At 33.7% G+C, this 21,129-nt stretch overlaps 1 protein-coding gene across 2 annotated transcripts; it reads left to right on the top strand.

The window, feature by feature from the left end:
* Window positions 1–4,066: 4,066 nt before the first annotated feature.
* Window positions 4,067–20,846, top strand: LOC126748949 (uncharacterized). Of its 2 annotated transcripts, none has more exons than XM_050458502.1 (10): window positions 4,067–4,306; window positions 12,859–13,167; window positions 13,228–13,536; window positions 14,136–14,393; window positions 14,529–14,733; window positions 14,951–15,085; window positions 19,517–19,680; window positions 19,774–20,012; window positions 20,163–20,415; window positions 20,561–20,846. In XM_050458502.1, the coding sequence occupies exons 1-10, from the start codon at window positions 4,258–4,260 to the stop codon at window positions 20,797–20,799; spliced, it is 2,160 nt and encodes a 719-aa protein (XP_050314459.1). In that variant the 5' UTR covers window positions 4,067–4,257; the 3' UTR covers window positions 20,800–20,846. The 2 variants fall into 2 exon arrangements, with proteins under 2 accessions (XP_050314459.1, XP_050314457.1); XM_050458500.1 differs by having other exon boundaries at window positions 14,133–14,393.
* The last annotated feature ends 283 nt before the right edge of the window (window positions 20,847–21,129 follow it).

The raw sequence follows: 21,129 nt of genomic DNA, 5'->3' as shown, positions 1-21,129 counted from the left end.
CCATTTACATCCTCAAGAATATCAATCTCCACATTAGGTTCATCCAGCGCACTCTCACTTCTATTGTCTCTTAGATCAGCTAGCTCCTGTACTTCTTCGTGGTCAAGTGGTTCCCTTAATAAGCGCCCTTTATTTATTTCCTCCTTTTCTTCTGGAAAGTTTTAAAGCACACGCTTTTCCTCCTTTAGAGTGTCCTTTAACTGAGGTTTGTCATCTCCCGGAATAAACACCACATCTCTGTGAGTCTCAACAGTTTTCTTTTCTGGCAGATATACTCGATAACCATTTACCTCATCACTGTATCCAACAAAAATTCCAAAGATATTTTTAGCATCTAATTTCAACCTTTTTTGCTTTGGAATATGAACCTTTCTACCAAACTCCTGGAAAAAATTTATATTTGACTGTTTATGAAACCATAATTCATAAGGTGTCTTGTCTCTGTGAGTACTGGCTCCAGCTCTATTTAATGTAAACACTGCTGCATTCGCCGCTTCAGCCCAAAAAACTTTATCTAAACCAGAAGAATGAAGCATAGTTCTTACCAGCTCCAATATGGTTCGATTATCACGTTCCGCTCTCCCATTTTGTTCTGGAGTATACCGACATGCCTTCTGATGCATAATTCCTTTCTTTTCACAGATACTCTTAACCTTCTCATTGACAAATTCCAACCAATTATCTGTCCGCAATATCTTCACTTTCTTTCGTGTCATATTTTCTGCCCAATTTAAAAAACTGTCGATTTTTTTCTCAGTTTCTGATTTGCTGTGCAACAAATAAGCTTTCTTATAATTTGAAAAATCATCAAATTTAGCATATACTTAGCCCCTCCTAAAGATGTAACCTGGTCCACACAAATCTGCATGTATCAGCTCATAAGGCATTTGAGCTCTGCTATGGCTTCTGAAACTCAATATTACCTTTTCTCAGCACTTTTCTGACTTGATCAAAGTGTATATGGGCCATCCTTTGATGCCATTTGTCCAAGCTTATAACAGCATTACAATTATCAAACTCTAAACTTTCTATTTTAAACTCCGTTCTAAATAATTTACCCTTTCTCTTTGCTATGGCTCTTATTTTCCCTTCTTGATCTATGATTTCACACTAGCTCTTATCTGAGTGCATTTTATAGCCTTTGTCTAGTGATGTATTCAAAGAGAAAAGATGTACTGCTAGATCTGGAACAAATAATACATTGAGTAAATCAGTTCTTACCCAACTGTTTCCATTGAAAGCCAAAACTTGAACTTTTCCCAATTCTTTTTACTTTTACAAAGTTACCATCACCAACTCTTACTTTTCTTGTTACCAAGTTTTCGTTTCTGTAAACTGGTCTTTGTCATGCTCGGTTGCGCCACTGTTCATCCACCAACCACGTTTAACATCCTCTGATCCAATTATCGCCATAATGTCCACACCACATTCCGATATTAGTGCCTGGTCAGCTGACTTATGGTTGTCCTTATCCTGAGTAGCATCCGCATGCCCTTGCTTCTTAAACCAACATTTCTCCATTAAGTGCCCTAGCTTCTTACAAAAGTTACAGGTTCGTTGGGGGCAATTTCTTTTAAAATGATTTCCACCACACTGAAAGCATTTAATACCTGAACTACCTCTTGTATCAGCCTTATTTTTGAACTTCGACACATTGGAACCTACTGATAAAGCCTGCGCCTTTTCTGTCCCCTTACTTCTTTCCTCTTCCAGCATCAACTTCGACAATAGATGGTGGTGCCATCCACTATGCCAAAATAGCCCTTTGACCTTAATGCTATTTGTACTTGAAACTTCTAAGTAACCCAATTTTCAACGCTTAATTTTGCGATACTTAACAAGCGTATTTGCTTCGCCATGTCTCTGTGTTCCTCTTAGGGTTCCTTTAAGTCTCACAACTGGAGTAATAACTAGTAACACTTTTATAGCCCTACGATGATAATGCGATTAACCGAGTCTAACGATATTCGCGACTGTTAAGATCGTTACAATAAATATACATGCAGCCATTATAGTTATTTGATACATTTTTCTGTAAAGTGTCACATAATTGCCAAAGAAGACATTGTCTAAAGTGTGATAATGACGCATGTACTTTTCAGATAAAACTTAAGCCTCTAGTAGACCAGGTATGTTTGTTTTGACAGACCTAAGAGGAAAGACTTCGAAAACGAGGCTAGATACTAACTTAGTAAGCCTAGAAAACTCGGTATCGATATCATTAGAAAAGAAGTTCTAGTCAGTTTTATGGCATAAGTCCTTGTAATTTAGTAAAATGTTAACGCTCTAGGAGGAAACAGACACTGAGTGAGGAAATCATCGCTAAAATTAAGGAAGTTGTGGTTGGAAATCGTCATTACAGCTTGAGACAAGAGCTAAAAAGTCTCACACGAATCAGTTCTTATAATTGTGGTCAATATTTTATAAGTTAACAAAGCTTGTTACACCTAATAATCTTACCGTACATTAAACGAACACCGTAAAATGTTAAGTCGATTAGAGACATTTTATAAAATATAGAAATACTATTAATGAAGCCATCATAGGAAGATGGTGAGATTAGAAGACTCGAAGAGAAGGTTTTTGCAAGTTTATGACAGTTCAAGACCTTGAGATAATAAGAAGGAGGCTATATAAAGTAACAACGCAGGCGAAGAATCTGGTGAAGTACAGAAAAAAATTATAATTTTTTGTTCCTACATTCATACTTGTTCACATTCCTTGACTCCAAAAAATCAAAGCAAAGATATTGAAACTAAAAAGAAACGCATTTTTATCAACAAATAGCGTTATTTAAATAACAGTGATGAGAATAAGTAAGCAAGAGTGATATATTTGCTCATTGGTAGAAAAAAAAATACTTTTGAGAGTGTCTTGATTAGCACTCTGATTTTCGCCATAGTTAGACCCAGGAAAGGCTGCCGTTTTGGTTAGGTACCCATGATAAATTATAAATATTCATTATCTATTATCTTTGTAATGTTAGAGTTCCAATTTACTTTGGTATCGAGTGTCACGAGGTACTTGACTTGACCAAAGCAAATCTGTATTGTCTCTATTAATTCAAGAGCCGCTTGCATGCGTACGTAAAGCGAGTACTGAAATTGTAGTGACAATCTTTTTATTTAGGCGGATAATATGAGACTACGTATTCATGTTCACATAGTACAGCCTGTACTGTGGAGAACTGAAAATATGGGAGTAAATTTATAGGGCACAGTAGGACTGCAACAGAGAAGAGCGCAGTGCAGGGAACCAACTGGTACCACCCAGCGGAGACGTTTTAGTGGGTAACTGACCACTTAGTCCCATAGACTAACAAGAACTACCGGCGTTCATGAAAAAATGCTTCGCTGATGAAAAAAAATTGTAATAAATCAGTTGACTATTTTTCTTTATCTAGTGTTTTAATTCACACCAAAACAGATAGTAAAAACGCTACATTATTATAATAACAGGCTGGTCAAAGCAGGTCGTGTCAGTAGAGAGACATGATCTATTGTGAATGAATTAGGACATAAGGTTTTTTCGTCCGTTTCAATCCCTACTTCACCTGAACCCCTTAAGAATTATTCTGAAAATGTTAAAAAAAAACAAGAACGTCATCTAGGACAGATGGGCTTATTCTAAAAATGTTTTAAATACCTGCCTGAAGACGGCAATTCTTTATTAAAATCCAATATGTCGATAACAATTTAAATCATAATGCCATTTTCCTATATAATCAAAATCTTGGACATACTGTATGCAACAGTAATTAAATTTTCTTTCATAATATGTAATTCCTTTTCTAAAAATCTAAACATTAAGTAACAAATACTGCGGTAAAAATAATTATACATTATTTTTTATGGCTGCTATTTCCAAATTACATTCAATCGCTTAATTAAATAAATATTAGTTGAAAAGAGGCTAAACAGGTAATGATTTGATAAAGATGTCAAGCTATTAGTAAACGCATTTTCATACATTACGATGGTACCATACCCTTTATGTTTTGACCAAGGACGTTTTACGTAATGCGGATAAGCAATTGTTAATCATGCAGTGCAATATTTTTACAAAACCTACTGGTAGTCCCCTACTATATCGACACACATTTTGATAACATGTCCCTAATACGATTATGACTGAAAACAATTTTCATCAAGTTTTTTCACTTTTACTATTTCTTGTTTATTTTTTCATTTCATAGATGTGATCAATGGATATTAGGGTTATCTGAACATTGGATTTAATGGACTATTGTGCATTATAATGATTTTGTTTATATGGTTTTTAACTGCATTTATTAAAATTACCTTCGGTAAGTTAAAATGTTATTTTATTAGTAAATTTTGTGTTTTAATTTTGTGTCTCTTTTTTGTTTCACTTTTCAAGCAAAAAACGTTTTGGAGAACAACAGAAGCTACCCAAAGTTCCTTCTAAAAATGTATTTATCTATTGGAAGAGATGTAGTTCTATATTTTCTATATTTTCTCCAAAAATCTCAGATTTTATATTGATGAGTAATTGAAAATGCAGATATAGTTATAGAATAAATGATTCAATTAAGCATCTAATTTTACCCAGGACCATTTATTCTGATAACTGGAATACATTTTGATAGTACTAGATTTTACCAGTTCAATCTGTCAAGGGAGGGAATAGCTTGGAATGACACCAAATTTTAGAACTTAATCTTTAAATTTGCAACATCTTCTGTGTAACATAACATGCGTTGAGAGATAAAAAATGTACTTAGTTATCAAAACTGTCAAATATTGACCGCACCTTGTTCTATCCTATAAATCATATCCAAAACAGATTTTTAATTTTTTTTGTATGAGTTAAATAGATGCCTTTTTAAATTTAGTTAAAAAAAAATGTAAATTATCTTTAGGGCTATCTAGCTATGGCTCTGAGGATGATCTCATAGAAATCGAAAGGTCGAATCGAGGTCACAAAAAATCACTTAATAGAAAATGTAGTTGCCAGAATAGACAAAATAATTTGACAGCACCAGTTTCTTCCCTGTTACCTATTTAAATAATATTTAATTTTTTATGACAAAATTTCTTACCAAGACTGTCACATGTAAAATATTTTGACAGCTCTAGTTCGTTCCATGCCAGTTAAAAATCTGTTAAGTAAGGGAAAGTCTAAGAATAATTTCAAATTTTGAACCTTATATCTTTTACTTCTATTTTACTGATTTTTGATATATAACCTATTACATGACATTTTGACATATATCTTATGAGCTCCGTATTCCATCAACTATTACTCAAGAATCACATTTGGAACCACTTCATTTTACTGTTTTCATGAACTATATCGACTCTTCTTTAATATTCTAGATTCTTATATTTTACATGACCTAAAATGTCTTCTAGCTATCTCCTTCCTTACTGACTTTGTCAATTTATAGTCAGATAATTCCAGAGTCGAAGAGTGGTGCGTCTCGAATTGCATAGATTTGAATCCAGCCAAATGCCATAGTATGATTGGTTTTCCAAAATAATACTACGACATGATGTGACAACAATTAGGGATCATTAGGACTCCTCTCTATCATTTAAGATTTATACATCTAAGATTGTTTCAAAAATCCTTAGATTCACAGATTTTGTTAAGAGATGTACAATAGCACCAGTTTTTTCTTTGCTGTCAACCATATGAAAAGCCATTTTTTTTCTTAACATCATTTGTAAACTTTTTTTAGGCCTCGTTCGATTCAAGAAGAAAATGCCCTTGTCAATAATTGTCAATTTGGTTTTCGAAAGACAAAAGTACGGTTCTTGGTATCTTAGATCTGCTATCTGATATTCTTGGGGCTTTTCAAAATTTTTAATATGACAGCTCTTTGCTGCGGCCTAAGCAAAGCTTTTGACTGCGTTAACCATGGGATCCTTCTTCCGAAACTCAGAGCCTACAATTTTCATACATTAAGCACTCAACTCATGATCCTATTTGGATTTCATGAGTTCCCGTCAGCAAATGGAGATATAACAATGGGTGAGCTTCAGGGATCAATTCTACGGCCAATATTATTCTTAATATACGTTAATGATCTACTATTTTTTACAAGCCATGTGTTACAAATTTGGACACATATCTTATGAGCTAAGTGTTATATCAGATATTCGTCAAGGGTCACATTTGGGTCGCTTTTTTATGTTTTTAAGAACAATATCCATACATATTTTCAATATTCCAAATTCTTATAATTTACAGATGACCTGAAATGTTTTCTATTTGTCTCCTTCCTTACTGACTGTGTCAATTTTGTCAGATCATTTCAGACTAAAAGAGTAATGCGTTAGAATTGCATTGATTTAAATCCAGCCATTTGTTTTTCCAAGCATAGAAATGATACTACATTTGCATATGCCTTGTACATGTGTTGCATATGCCATCTTGGAGTTGCATTCAACTCCTCTTTATAATTTGAAATTGTATCAAAACCCCTTAGTTTGACAAGTTTTGTCAAAAGATTTGATAACTATTGCTATCCGCATGCTCTACTTATCTTTGATCAGACCTTTGCTGGAGAATCCCTCTTCAGTCTGCCCTGTTGTCCATTTAAATTTATCAATAACAAAGCTACTTGTCAAGACTGTCACATTCTGACAGTTATAAAACATTTTGACAGTACCAGATTCTTCCATGTCAGCCATTAAGTTCAATTGAAAATCTGTTGAGTGATAGAAACAAAGAATTGAAATTTATTTAACATTTTGAACCTTAAACTTTATATCTTTTACTTCTAGTTAACTGATCAGTTCTCAAACCTGTCAACTCTTAATAGCACCAGTTTTGTCTCCGCTGTTAATGATATCGAAAGAAAATGTCAATCAGACATTCATCTTCTGAACAATTTTTTAATTCAATTGTCTTCTTCTTTCTTCGTGTCTCCTGAGTTCCTTCAGGTTCCTCCTGAGCTACCTCAGAAGATATCTAAGCTGCTGTTGCTATTTAAACCATTTTCTACGTCCTCGTCTCCAATATATGTATACTGAGCATGGAGTTCTATTTCAATCTTTTTGACCCACGCCTCACTGTGATGAAGGTTGTCTGTTCTGAAGCACAGTAATCTCCTTCTCTCACGATGCATCTGGCATGGTGATGTTAGCTAACCACCGGCTAGGGGTGGTAAGGATTCTGGAAACAGGTATGGGAGGGAAGGAAAGGAAAGGAAAGAACAAAGAACTACCACGTGTTGACAGAATAAAAAGTGACGCGAAAATCCAAAATGTGGTTCGATCCATCCAGAAAAAACATGTAGCTGTCATGTTGTGACAGCATGTGTGCTTTTATTCTTGGTTTCTAGAGATTCGTGCCGTGTATGTAATGACTATGAATGGTAATGATTTTTGATAGCACTTTTGCTGTTTATTTTTTACTTTTCACCAGAAGAAGAAATAATGATTCATATTTATGAAAAAATTTACTTGTTCAAACTGTCCAACTTAGACATCAATAGTTTTAAATTTAAATGAAAAAAACTAACCAGAAATTACCATTTGGATGACAAGGATGTACTGATAACCAAGGGCGTAGGCAGGGCACTAGCCTTGCCCCCTTAGAATTTGATAGACATTTTCAATGCATCAACTGATGCAGCTCAGCGATCGCAATAATATGGAAATAAGCTGATTCAACAGTATTGAACGGTTTGTTTTATGTTTATTGAAACACCAAAAATCACGAAGTTGAGCATTTCTCGTAAATATTTGACTGATTTTTTGTCGAACTATTTCAAAATTTATAAACTCTAAATTAAGTATTTAGAATTAAGATTCTGTTTGCAACTGGAAGAACTTACATAGAAATCTATCCTGCGGTTCATGTAGATCTAGTAGCATTTAACAATTATTCATTTTCAGCTGTTAAAATGGAAGCGTGATGAGAGCAATGAATCTGATGAGAGTACTGGAAATCCAATTTAAGATGAATTTTTGAACATTCTGTAGATATTGTTCAACAAAGTTTTTCAACTGAGAAATCTCTCGTTCAGGGAAATTTCATGAAAATTTAGATGTGTATGGTTAGAATTATATTTTCCTTGAAAGATGCCTTGTGTTCGTACTATGTTCTTTTTCCGCTTGAAAATCCTTACACGATATAATACGATATACGATATAATAATATAAATGATGATTGCAAAAGTCATGCAGTCAATAAATGGTACACGGATGCATGCAACAAAGATAAAAGCTGCATGGAAGGAGCATGCGTTACCTGTCTCTGCAGAGTGGATGCGAAAAAAAAAGAAAAAGAAAATAAAAAATGTATGAAAATTGCAACTGCAGGGCAAGGTGGTTCAGTTTGCTGATGATACCACCATACTATGGAGCCATAAAAATTCTGACTATATTAAGACTTGTATCCTTGAAGACCTTCAGATTTTATCAGGGTGGTGTGCTTCCAACAGGCTCGTGTTTAATGTAAGAAAGACGTCTATTATGGGGTTTAAGTGCGATGTTCAGGGTCTGATGTTTGACGAAAATTCCCTCTTGCAGAATAAAGAGTGCTGCAAGTTCCTAGGAATTACCATTGATGGTCGCCTTCGGTTTGAAGATCATATTTTACATTTAGCTGGGAAATTATCTTCTGGATGTTTCGCAGTAAGAATGGCAAAACAAGAGCTGGGAGGGGTGGTTGCACGTTCAGTGTACTTTTCACTTATTGAATCTCATATTCGGTATGGCTTGCCTTCTTGGGGTTTAACCAATAAGGGGCTACTTAACATTATCTTTCTTATTCAAAAAAAAGCAGTTAGATACCTGTGTTCTGCTAAGCTAAGACATTCTTGCAAACCCCTCTTCATTTCTGAAAAAATCCTAACTCTTTTTTCACTCTTTATCTTAGAAACAGCTGCTCTTATTCACAAAATTCCCAAACTACCCTCTGACACTGGCCATTTGACTCGTCGTGTAAATGATGTTCCCCTACCTATTCCTACGTCTTCCCTTACCAAAAACTCATTAATTTACATAAGTAAAAAAAATTACAATCATGTTCCTCTGTGTGTTAGACATATATCGGATGTTAAGAAATTTAAAAGAGAATTAAAGTCGCTTTTATTGGCTAAGGCATATTATAACCTGGATGACTTTTTTAATGATAGGTTTTAACCTTGGACATGTTGGAAAGTTTTCTTTTTTTCCTTTTTCTTCTCTCTCTTCTTCTCTCTCTTCTTCTAGTTTTGTCAACAAGTTTTTTAAAAACCTTTATTTAGTAATTGATTGTTTTATTTAGTTATCTTTAATTTAAGTATGTTCAAAAAGTTTTGTCTTCTTGTGTTTAATTTTGTTCATTGTTTTGTCAATTTTTGAAATTGTATTTGTGTTTTGTTTTTTTAGCTTGTAGGATGCTTGTACACAAGATTATTCTTACGTAATATAGCACATTTTCTTTCTTTCTTTCTTTCTATGTCTTTAGTTATAGAAACTGTATAATTTTGGGGTGTTTATGATCTGCTATTAAGGGGAACAAACAATAATAAAGGTATTAAAAGTTACTTTATTTAATCCACAGTATCAGATTTTTAATATGTGAGATTACTGTAATACTTTGTTTTGCTTGTAAAGATTTTGAAGAAGAAAAGAAAAATGTTACTTATACTTCGCCACAAATATAGATAGAAGATATTATTAAAGATGCAAAAAAAGCAACTGCATACAGTCTCATGGGAGACGAAAGTCAAGACGTAGCAGAAAGGGAACAACTATCAATAGATATTCGATGTTATGATCAAGAAATATGAGTTATCCGAGAAGAATTCATAGATTTTGCCGAATTAGATCCCATGGATGCACACACAATAGTCTCTGCGATTGATAGTTTTATAGATCCCATGAAATGTAAGGGACAAGAGTGTGATGGATGTTCGACCATGTCCGGAAAACACAACGGCGTATAGGTTATTTTGTAAAATGACTACTGTCACGGACTCTTTATCAAATTTGTACTTGTAAACCTTTAAATACCAAAATCTAACTCCTTTGGGTTAAACGCGGCAACCGCGCTTCCCAGCCAAAGGGAGAGAGGCAAAATTTGGGCGTAACGATAAGCGTCATTTTTTTGTACTTGTCTCACAATAAATCAAAATTTAAGTGGAAATCAGCTTGATTTTATTCAAAAAGGTAAACGGGCATCCACAACTACCATCAAGATTTAGACTTTCATTGTACAAGTCACAAGTTGAATTTAGTTAATGACTAACAAATTCGCAATTCTGTAGCGACATTCAAGGACGTCATTAATTTATATCGACATTCTCTTGAAAGAAGGAAATATGTACCTGACATTCCTGCTTTTTGTGAAACAAGATGGTCGAAAAATACAAGAGAATTGCCATTTTTAAAGAATATTTTGTCAATATTGTCGACAGATCGAAAGTACTATCTACAGAATTAAGCAGTGCAATAAGAATGACTGCCTTTCCGCTGCATTTAATAGTAGCTCAAATAACCTTTATTATCAGTCTTTCTCTAACATCCACTTATCTTGAGCCGGTTGTCAATATTTTACAATCAAAGAGACTAGACCTTCTTGGTTGCATAAAACAAATTCATAAAATTCTTAAATTGAAGAAATTTTGATCGATTACAAGTTAATTGCAGAAAAGTCAGAATTGGAAGTGTGAAGACCCAGAACTGTCAATTGCCAAAAACATCGCTCAAATCTTCCTGCATCTGATGACGTTCAATTTTGGAAAAAGTCGCTTCTGATCCCTTATTTAGATTCAGCTTTACTAGAAAGGAGATTTCCTATGCAAGCATATTTCACTTACATGCAACTAACATATAGATCTTTCTAAAAGTTTTATGAAGTTCTACGGTTTTGAAAGCTTCACACGAGAAGCTGACTTGTGGTATCATCTTTGGAAATACAAAAATTCTAAAAATCGTGTGTTTCAAAAGCAACAGTATTTTTTGCAGCTACGAGGTTAGCTCTACATATTGCCATCGCACTTCAAGTTCAATAGACAGGACATTCATTACATTAAAAAGCGCAACGACTTGGCTTCAATCAACGATGGTGAAAAATCGTTTGAATAGTAAAACTTATGGATATTTATAATCTACTATATGCTTTATTGATTGATACTCTGTTTTAGAGGATTATGTTTATTGAGTGTACAGAGATAAATAGTTAAAGAAAATGAGAAAGATTTAGTGAAAAGAGTACCTATAAAGCAGATTTCCTGAAAACACACCCCGTTTAGCATTTAGATAAATTTATAAACCGGTATCTATGTGTTTGGTACATATACACACAATATCGATTGAATGAAATCCGACTTTGATATATTTTGGACATAAAATTAGTTCGTCTACCTCCCCCCTAATCCATTCAAAATGAATTTCTCCCTACGCCCTTACTGGTAACCTTAATATACCTATATATTCCTAGTACATTATAGTATATCTCTGTACATAGATTTAAAAAAAGTCAAATTAAAATAACAGCACCTTTTGTTATTCGTGGTGCATATCATTCCTCCACCTTTCCTAATGAACTTTGAATTTAAAATACACCAAATTGTAACATTCTGAGTTGCGCAAATTTATCCGGTTTAATATTTCATCTAACATGGCACAAAATGATTAATTATTTAGGAAAAACTATAATGTTTGATGCTGAATAATACTAATATGCTGTTTTTAACTTCATTATAAAATAATATTGGTACCTACTAATTCTTATAAGGAAATGTAGACAATTTGAAAGGACTTACTAGGGCTTTACCTAGCATATACTAATATTAGAAGGTCTTAATAGGGAAATCCAGGATAAAGCATTAATTAGTTGACGCATGGAATGGCAATAACTTGCGGACATTGTTTTTTAGTAGCGTAGATGATATACAGGGTATTCCTTAAAGATTTGCTAATATTTAAGAGGGTTATTCCTGGACCCATTTTAAGAAAAAAAGTTTCTATGAATATCTTAACTTTTGAGATACAGGGTGGTAAAGTTTTCAAAAAAAAAAGTTTTTTAATAATAGCTTAAACAATATTATAGACATTTTTATGAAATTCAGTACATGTATTCTATGCATCAAGAAGCATTTTTTTAATGTGCAAAAAAAAATCCTTTTCTCTGCCAGTGGCGTCTTTACAGGTCTTCTATTGAATATTTTTAGTGAAAAAAATATTACGCCACTGCTTTTTCTTAAAACAAAAATTATTTTTAAAATCCTCAATTACTTTTTAGGAAATTTGATCTCTTGGTTCTTTTTTCGTCTGACGCATGGTTTTCGCTTAAAAAAATAAAAACAATTTTACTTCCCTAAAAATTTGATGCGGTGTGAAAATGTTGCAAGGAAATTAAGGATTGCTATGGGCAACGAGCTGGCTTTTTAGGGAAGTAAAATTGTTTTTATTTTTTTAAGCAAAAACCATGCGTCGGACAAAAAAAAAACAAGAGATCAAATTTGCTAAAAAGTGATTGAGGATTTTAAAAATAATTTTTATTTTAAGAAAAAGCAGTGGCGTAGTATTTTTTTTACTAAAAATATTCATTAGAAGACCTGTAGGGACGCCACTGGCAGAGAAAATATTTCTTTTTGCATCTAAAAAAATGCGTCTTGATGCATGGAATACATGTACCGAATCTCATAAAAATGTCTACAATATTGTTTACGTTATTATTTAAAAACTTATTTTTTTTGAAAACTTTAACACCCTGTATCTCAAAAGTTAAGACGTTTAGGACATATGTTCATAGGAACGTTTTTTCTTAAAAGAGGTCCAGAAATTACCCCCTTAAATATTAGTACGTCTTTAAGGAACACCCTGGATATTGATATAGCGGTTATATTCAGGACATTTTTTATTAATGCTACTATTTTCTTTTAACCTTTAGGTATCCAAGACAACATTTTGAATTGTGCACAAAAAGATTTAACATTTGAAAAATTAATTGGACTACCCATTCCTGACGTACATAATCAGCAGATTTTGATCCAATCAGATAAAAGCAATCATTCTTATTCAATTACTCTAGATTGTATAAATTCTTGTCGAAATAATGCTACATGTCGAAGCTTTATTATCTTCTATAAAGACATGGTATGCTATTGGTTTGACACTGATTTAACTAAAGTCAATTTTAATGACAGGACTGAAGGCGATGCTGATAGTGCTTGGTTTGTTAAAGTTTGCTTATCTCACGGTAATTTAGTTTTAATTTAATTGTTTTTTTGAAGCAAATTGTCCGTGCTTATTATTTCAGATAGTCAATGCAAAAAAGAGTGGATTTTTGAATCAATTCGTGGAGCTACCTTAGTTGGAGACGATACGAAAATATTACCAAAAAACATATCCAAAACCGACTGCGAACAAAAATGTGTGGATGAAGAAGAATTTGACTGTAAATCTATTGAATTTAGAACTAATACAAATCATTTTGCCCAAGACAATTCTATGGGAATGTGCATTTTAAGTAATAACAATAGATATTTAATGCCAAATGCTTATAGAGTATCCAGTGACGATGACTATTATTTAGAGAATCAATGTAATTTAAAAGGCGAAAATAATGGTAAGTACTACAAGTATTGACCTAATTGATTTTTTAGTCAAGTTCCGTCAGGTCATTTTGTCTTCTGTTTGAAATGTCCACCAGCGTGCCTTTAAATCATCATTTTCCATTTAATCGGATAACATATACCAAGTTAAAGAAAACGCTCTATGGTTTTAAGTACGATCCTGTCGCATTATGTGTGCGCGCAGCTTCTATCGAACAAAATAGTGATAAAGTTAAATGTAGTGAGACTACAGGAGCGTACTAAGAATTATTTTACACTTTACTGAATATTTTGCTTACGGTCGCTCAATTGAAAATATGATACAATATCCCTTAAGTACTTTACGGTATATTTAAACATATTCCGGGTATATTTCGATTGTTTTTGTTGAGATATGATTTTAGGTCTTTACAGAATATTTCTGTCCTTCAGGATATTTTCATATATTATAAGTGTATATTCGTTCCTGAACAGTCTTTGTGCTAGAGTTGTCTGACACAAAGCTTTTATTCGCGATGTATTTTGGTAAAAATTCCCATTTCACATAAAATTGACCCCTTTATTTATAAAATATTAAGGAAATTGTTTTCTTTTTTTAAATACTTTTCAGCAGAAAATAACAAATACTTTTGTGCCTATGAAGAATACCAGGATATGTTATTCCTTCATGGCGACTTAACATTTCAAAACACATCGAAAGAAGACTGCAATGATCTCTGTGAATTCAATGAGGCGTTTACTTGTAGAGGATTTAGTATTATGAAGCCATTGACTTGTATTTTACATAGCGAGGATACAAAACTTAGAGGACCTAGAATGCTTACCCCAGCAAGCGGATCCTCGTATTATGAAAAAGCCAGATGTCTGAATAGTAAGTAAAAAACTTGAGACTTCCATAAAGAACTTCTATCTTTTGAGGTTAAAATTGCAATTTCAAATTTAAAAATGGAGGATAGGTGCCATCTTGGGGTAAACTATAAATGGAATATATGTTGATACTTTTTAGTAAACATTACGTGCAATGACACGTCTCTAGGCATATCTTACCAACCAGAAAGTGCGGAATTCCGTGGAAAACTGTATATGCAAGGGTATTCGGAAAACCCGAAATGCCAAGCCTCAAGACAAGAAAAACTAAATCTGGTTTCGTTAAATTTGCCCTTAGAAGAAAATGATTGCGGCATCATTAAAGCCGAAAGCTCTTCAAATAGGTTAGTGTTTACAGTTTGATTTGATAGGGAAGAAGGTAATTTAGGCTCTTACATTTCATTTAGTAACCAAGATGATTTAAGTAGAATAGAAATGTTAATCAAAGACCTTTAATCTTTAATATTTAAAAGTTTTCTATAATGCAATGAGTATAGTGGGACATTTTCTTAAATATATTTATTAACACTAAAATAAATATAAAACATTATTCTATTTCAGATCGCTTTTAACGGGAATGTTAGTAATCCAGTACAACCCATTAATCCAGACTCAATCTGACAGATTAATCAAAGTTGGATGTATTTTTACCAACGAAAATAATATTCTGCTTGGGACAGGTATATCAATTTCCCCGTAAGTAAATTATATTGTTAGGAGCTTTAATTACCTATTTGTGTATTTATGTTAATACGGAAAATCTATTATTGCAATAATGAAACTTAAATGCCATTAAAACTATATACTTTCCAACCGAAAAAAGACAATAAATGAAGTTCGAAAATATTTTACTACTTTACCAATGTCTACCACTTTTAAAAATAGTTTAGATAACCGGTACGGACCCGGAACTAGCAACCTATACAGAAACTTAGAAAAATCAACAAACAAAATCAAGATCAGCGGAAGGCACATCCGGCAAATGGCTGTGAACAACTGTAGTAAGAAATCAAAGAACTTACCTTAGATGAAGACTATCAGCCAATCATTGCCAAGATTGACTATACGCCAACCTATATCCTATATTACCTGGGTTCGCTAACATCTGAACTTTTCATGTTGAGCATTCTCAAAGGATCACGGAGTTTCTTGTACGAAACTTTTCGCCGAACTCCTTTAGGACACTAACGTTAGACACACCGATAAGATAGTAAGCTTTGATGTTGAGTCTTGTGCAATCAATCACAAATGTGCTTATCGGAGAATCCCTTAACACCCTTAACGCAATGAACTTTCACTGCAAGAAGTGATCGATCATTTGGAAGTTTGTCTTCATAACACTTAGTTTCAATTCAAAGATAGGTTGTACACCTAGGACGAAGGATTTCCAATGGGCTCATCATTAACTTTATTACAGTAACCAACATATACATAGAGTGGTTTGAGGACCACGCTATAAGGACAGCTTGATCCAAACCCAAGGTATGGCTTCGATATGTCGATGACACATTTATTATTTTGGACAAAACCTGCTGAAGGACATTAATATTATTAGGCCAAGCATCAACTTCACATGGAGTTGCAAACTCAGCACTGCCCTTCTTAGGTGTTCTTGTAAAGATCAACAATGGACGCCTAAGGACAACAGTGTATCGCAAACCACCAGACACCGGGCAATACCGACTACAACTCCAATCATCCTGGTTTAACGAAGGTAGGAAATATTCAAATCCTGTACAGGAGGGCGACAATATTCAATAACAATGAAATAGAAAATATTACCAAAGACTTATAGCAGAACGGAATCCAAGCAAGACTAATAAAGACAACTATTAGGAAAGGAACTACTATAAGAAACCACAAGTAATTGGAGAATCCCACAGGATTTTTAATCACTCCGAACATCAAGGGAACTTCGGTATAAAGTATACAGCAACTAGAGAAGGATGCCAAAAGCAATAATAATAGATTATTTTAAAAAAATAGTGCATATAACAAAAGGATATAAACCTATAACAAGGTGTATCCCAAAAAGCGATGGAGACGACCTAATAACAGACACGTACGATGAAAATACTTAAAACATGAAAAGAATATTTCAACAATCTTCTTAATAAGTAACTGCAGAGGCCACAACATATAAGACGGTGGAAATAGAAGTAGAGCATCCAAGCTTTCAAGAACTAATAGTGGCAAACCAATAAACTTAAAAATAAAAAACTCCTGAAGGGTATTATTATCTCCATCCATAAGAAGGGAGACTGCCTGAAATGTATCAACTCGAGGGGAATATCGATACTACAAGATACTCTCCAATGTGCTATTGAGCCGTTATATCACCATATGCGGAGGAACAAATTGGCGGCTATCAGTATGAATTCAGACCAAAGAGGTTAACAGTGGACCAGATATTCACAACCCGACAACTACTAGAGAATCACTGGGAATTCAATAAAAACGTGCACCAGGTTTCCATGGACGTCAGACAAGCTTACGACACCATTATACGCGACAGTGTCTAGATAGCTATGGAACCTATATCGGTACCTATGAAACCACAGAAAATCATCACTCTCACGAAGCATTATCACGTTATGCATAAACGATACGAGGTGTCGCGTTAAATTAGAACACCATAGGGCATGCTAGGGCACTACATGCTACTATTTCTAATGACTTAATTACCATTAAATCGTGGTGCGATTCTAATCTTCTGTGCCTAAATGTCTCAAAAACTAAAGTCTTATCATATAAAACTACTATTCAACCCTTTGTACTTAACAACACCAGTTTGGACGTCGTTGAATCTGTGAAGTTCTTGGGACTTAATGTTGACTACTCCCTAAAATGGGACTTGCATATTGATGCCTTATATAAAAAATTAATTTCAGCATGTTTAGCCTTAAGATCAGTTTCCAGGGAATTAAGTTTTCAAACATCAAGAACAGTTTATTATGCCCTTTTTGAGTCACATCTACGTTACGCCCTTCCATTCTGGGGCACATGCGGTGTGACTCAATTTGAGCGCATCTTTAAACTCCAAAAGAGAGCAGTTCGGTATCTGATTGGACTAAATAACAGAGCTTACTGTCAAGAAATCTTAAAAAAATATAAGATACTTACTCTTCCCTCTTTATTCATATTTGAATCTATTTGCTTAGTACGCAAACATAAGTCAGAAATGCCAAGTATGCCGTCTCACAATTATTCACTTCGCAACGCAGTGCATGATCTTTATCTGCAGGTCCGAGTTAGTAAAAAGCTCTATTCTATATAGAGCCAAAAAGATGCATAATCATTTGCCTTTGGAAATTAAATCAATTACTTCTTTTCCTCGATTTTATAATGCTTTGAAGGCGTACTTTCTGGAAAAAGCCTTGTACGCAGTGGAAGATTTTTTTTTAAGATAACTTTTTGGGTATCACACACACACTGGCTCTTTTTATATCTTAAAATAGAGAATATATTAGTTTTTTTTTTAGTAAATAAATTGCACTTTCATTCTGTATTTAATTAATTTACTGTTATTGACTATTGTGTTTATTTTTATTGACATTTTATACATCATGATGTATATTGACCAGGTACATTGTTTTTGTACAGTTTTGCATGTATTTATTTTGTTTGTATATTTATTTTTATTTTTTTATTTTGTGTGTTTTGTTTTGCTTTTATATGTTTTTTTTAATAGCTTTGTCTACAAAATTTTGTAATTTTTTGACAATAAAGCATATGATTGACATATATATCAGAGGAATTTTCGATCATGAGTGGATTGAGACAAGGAGATCGACTGTCGCCACTACTCTATAATATAGTCCTAGATAGGGCTATCAAGAAGACGAACATCACAAGTATTTACTAACCAGAGGCCACAGATGATCTTGGCATTCGCGGACGACATTGACGCGGTCAGAAGAAGTACTATCGAAATCAAAGACAGCTTCCTAAAAATCTAAAAGGAATTTATGAAAATGGGCCGTCGTTGAGGTTGAACGAGGAAAAAAGGAATACATGCACATTACCTGACAACCATTCAGGAACAGAATCAGTTAGAATATAACAATGGATACCTATAACTTCGAATGCGTCAGATAGTTTAAGTACCTTGGAGCTACAATATTCTCAGACAACGACATAAACAAAAAGATTAAATCACGAATACACAGTGGCAATAGGTGTTGCTTTGCGATGCGAGCCCTCATGCAGTCCAGAACGGTGTCGAGAGGGTCAAAACTTAGGGTGTACCAGGCTGTAATTAAACCGATCATCTGCTATGGATGTGAGACGTAGACTCTTACGAATCGCAATGAGCTTCTTCTAAAGCGGGCTGAAAGGAAAATCCTGAGAAGAAAATTTGATGAAGGACGAATAAAGAACTCTAGGACTTATACCGAAAACCGGATATAGTAAAATCAATAAAATCCCAGCGTCTGAGATGGGCTGGACATTTACAAAGAGCACCTGATAACCGACTTATCAAGATAGTAGGGGAAGGAAATCTAGCAAGGAAGAGACCGCTGGGGCGGCCTTCCAGTCATATATCTGCATATCTACAGATCATGATGAATCAAAAAGGTCATGATGGATCGGAACCAATAAAGGAAAATCGTTAACGCAGCCAAAACCTACCAAGAAAACTTAGAATTACCAAAAAATTCAACATCAAGACTGTCTTTACTTCGAAGACAACCATACAAGGCTTAGTATCGAAGACTAAGGCAGAATGCCTACTGGACACCAAGGCGTATACCAAATCCCATGTGTATATGGAGAGTCATACATAGGCGAGACAGAGTGACTACTGGAAGTTAGGACAAAAGAACTTCGCAAGTGGACTCGAAACAGAAAAGATTTCCAGATCAGGAATAGAAGAACACGCTTGATCCAATGGCCACAGCATATATTGGACAAAAGCAAAGATTTTGTGCAAGGAGCCACATTAAACGAAAAGAAGATTCCTGGAAGCAACTTACATCACGCAAATCCAAGGAATCTTCAGCCAAGCCAGTGTTGATATTCCCAACATCTACTTTTAGGACAATGCAAAATTTAATGCGCTTCACGCATGACCAGTAGATAAAACTGTTTTTACACAAAGATTTCAAAAAGAAAATCTTCTTTTAGGAACTATTCCAGTAAAGGTAGTATCTTAATAAACACATATCCAAATGTAACAGTAACTCCAGTAGTAGAGATGCATGTTGTTGATATGGAAACACAACAGGAAACCTCCAACACTCAGATTGGGCAAATACTCCAACTCATCATAGAAATGAAGGAGAAAAATAGTAAGTTTTATTTTAAGCTGCATCTGAACTATATCACATTTAGTTAGAATTAAATGGACAAAATACGAATATCTTAATCTTTATCTTATCTAGATTCGTACGACTTTTGGGCAAGTCGGTTGATTGCCATGACGGAAAAAGGAGAAGAATCAATATTTCTACTAGATGACAGAGGTTGTCCGACAAACCCTAACATTTTTCCACCATTACAAAAAATAATGGCCAATGGTACTCGACTGCTAACAGGAGTTTTTCAAGCCTTTAAGTTTGCATCCTCTCCGGTAGTAAGACTGAGCGTTATGGTACATTTTTGTTCTATCAAATGCCCTCCGGTAAGAATTTTAATTTTTAACTTCATATTTTTATGTTTTTGTTGATTTAGATTAATCAAAGTGGCCATTCTTCACATAAGTGCTATCCATTATGAGAAACCCCAAATCATTTTAAATTGCTAGACATGGAATATAATTTATTATTTACAGATAGAATGTGTTGGAGCAAAAACTGTATTTTCAGTAAGAAGGGAAAGAGAGTTACCCGCACACGATATAAAAGCGGTCATGGAGGCTAATTCTTCAGTATCAAACGTCACTAATATCAATAATAGTATCGAAATATCTTCAGATTTAAAAGATCAGATACCTTTAGAATATACTATGACAGTAACAGATTTAAATTTTAATCCAAGCAAGTTTATTTTGGATCATCATGGAACTATTCTTGTAGCTGGATATAGTAAGTTGTAGATATTTATGCGACAATTGTTTCACCCTAAGGATGGTCTAATACAGGCCGAAACGTGACACTTTCAAAAGCCTTTCAGTGTATTTTGAAAATATCATATTAGCGAATGTAATATTTAAATGTTTTTTTTTTGTAGGGTCTGCTACAAATGAAGTATGTATGGATTATAACTTAGTTATAGGTCTAATAATAACTTGGATAATAATCCAGCTGCTGTTTATAATATCTGCTGTAATGATGTTAAGGCGTTACAAGAAGCATTATAAGGATCAATATACAAAGTCTTCTATGGAAGATCTTCATAAAAATTTTGGACTAGGATTTAGTAACCTCAATAAAAAGAGGGTACGATTAGCAGATACAGATCTTATGTAATGTTAAAGTTTGTTTTGTTAAATAAAAACCGTTTTTATACATTTGAATTAGTATTTTATATTCTTGTATTTATTATCCTTTAATAAAATAGATGTTTTAGGAATTTTTAAAGATTTATTTTTAAATCAAATCATAAAGGGTTCATGATTAATCTAATCGAGTGACTAATCGGCTTAACTTATCAAATTAAAAACTCAACAATACTGGAATAAAAAAAATTGCGAGGTTTTAAGTAACATAATTTAATCAAAACTTTAAAAGGTATAAAATTTTAAATACAAAAATATACAAACGATTTTCTTCCAATTTTTTTAAACTATACACAATTAA

Source organism: Anthonomus grandis, chromosome 22 (assembly GCF_022605725.1).
Source record: "Anthonomus grandis grandis chromosome 22, icAntGran1.3, whole genome shotgun sequence".
Classification (NCBI taxonomy): domain Eukaryota; kingdom Metazoa; phylum Arthropoda; class Insecta; order Coleoptera; family Curculionidae; genus Anthonomus; species Anthonomus grandis.
Note: the sequence above shows the minus strand (reverse complement) of the source record. Positions and strands in the feature narration are given on the sequence as shown.

What these genes read in the sequence shown, in the direction of transcription:
- LOC126748949 (XM_050458500.1), top strand. Translation starts at nt 4,258, where the DNA reads ATGATTTTGTTTATATGGTTTTTAACTGCATTTATTAAAATTACCTTC. An exon ending in TTTAAAAGGCGAAAATAATG is followed by an intron (nt 13,537 to 14,132) that starts GTAAGTACTACA and finishes AATACTTTTCAG; the next exon opens with CAGAAAATAACAAATACTTT. An exon ending in ACAGGTATATCAATTTCCCC is followed by an intron (nt 15,086 to 19,516) that starts GTAAGTAAATTA and finishes ATCTTCTTTTAG; the next exon opens with GAACTATTCCAGTAAAGGTA.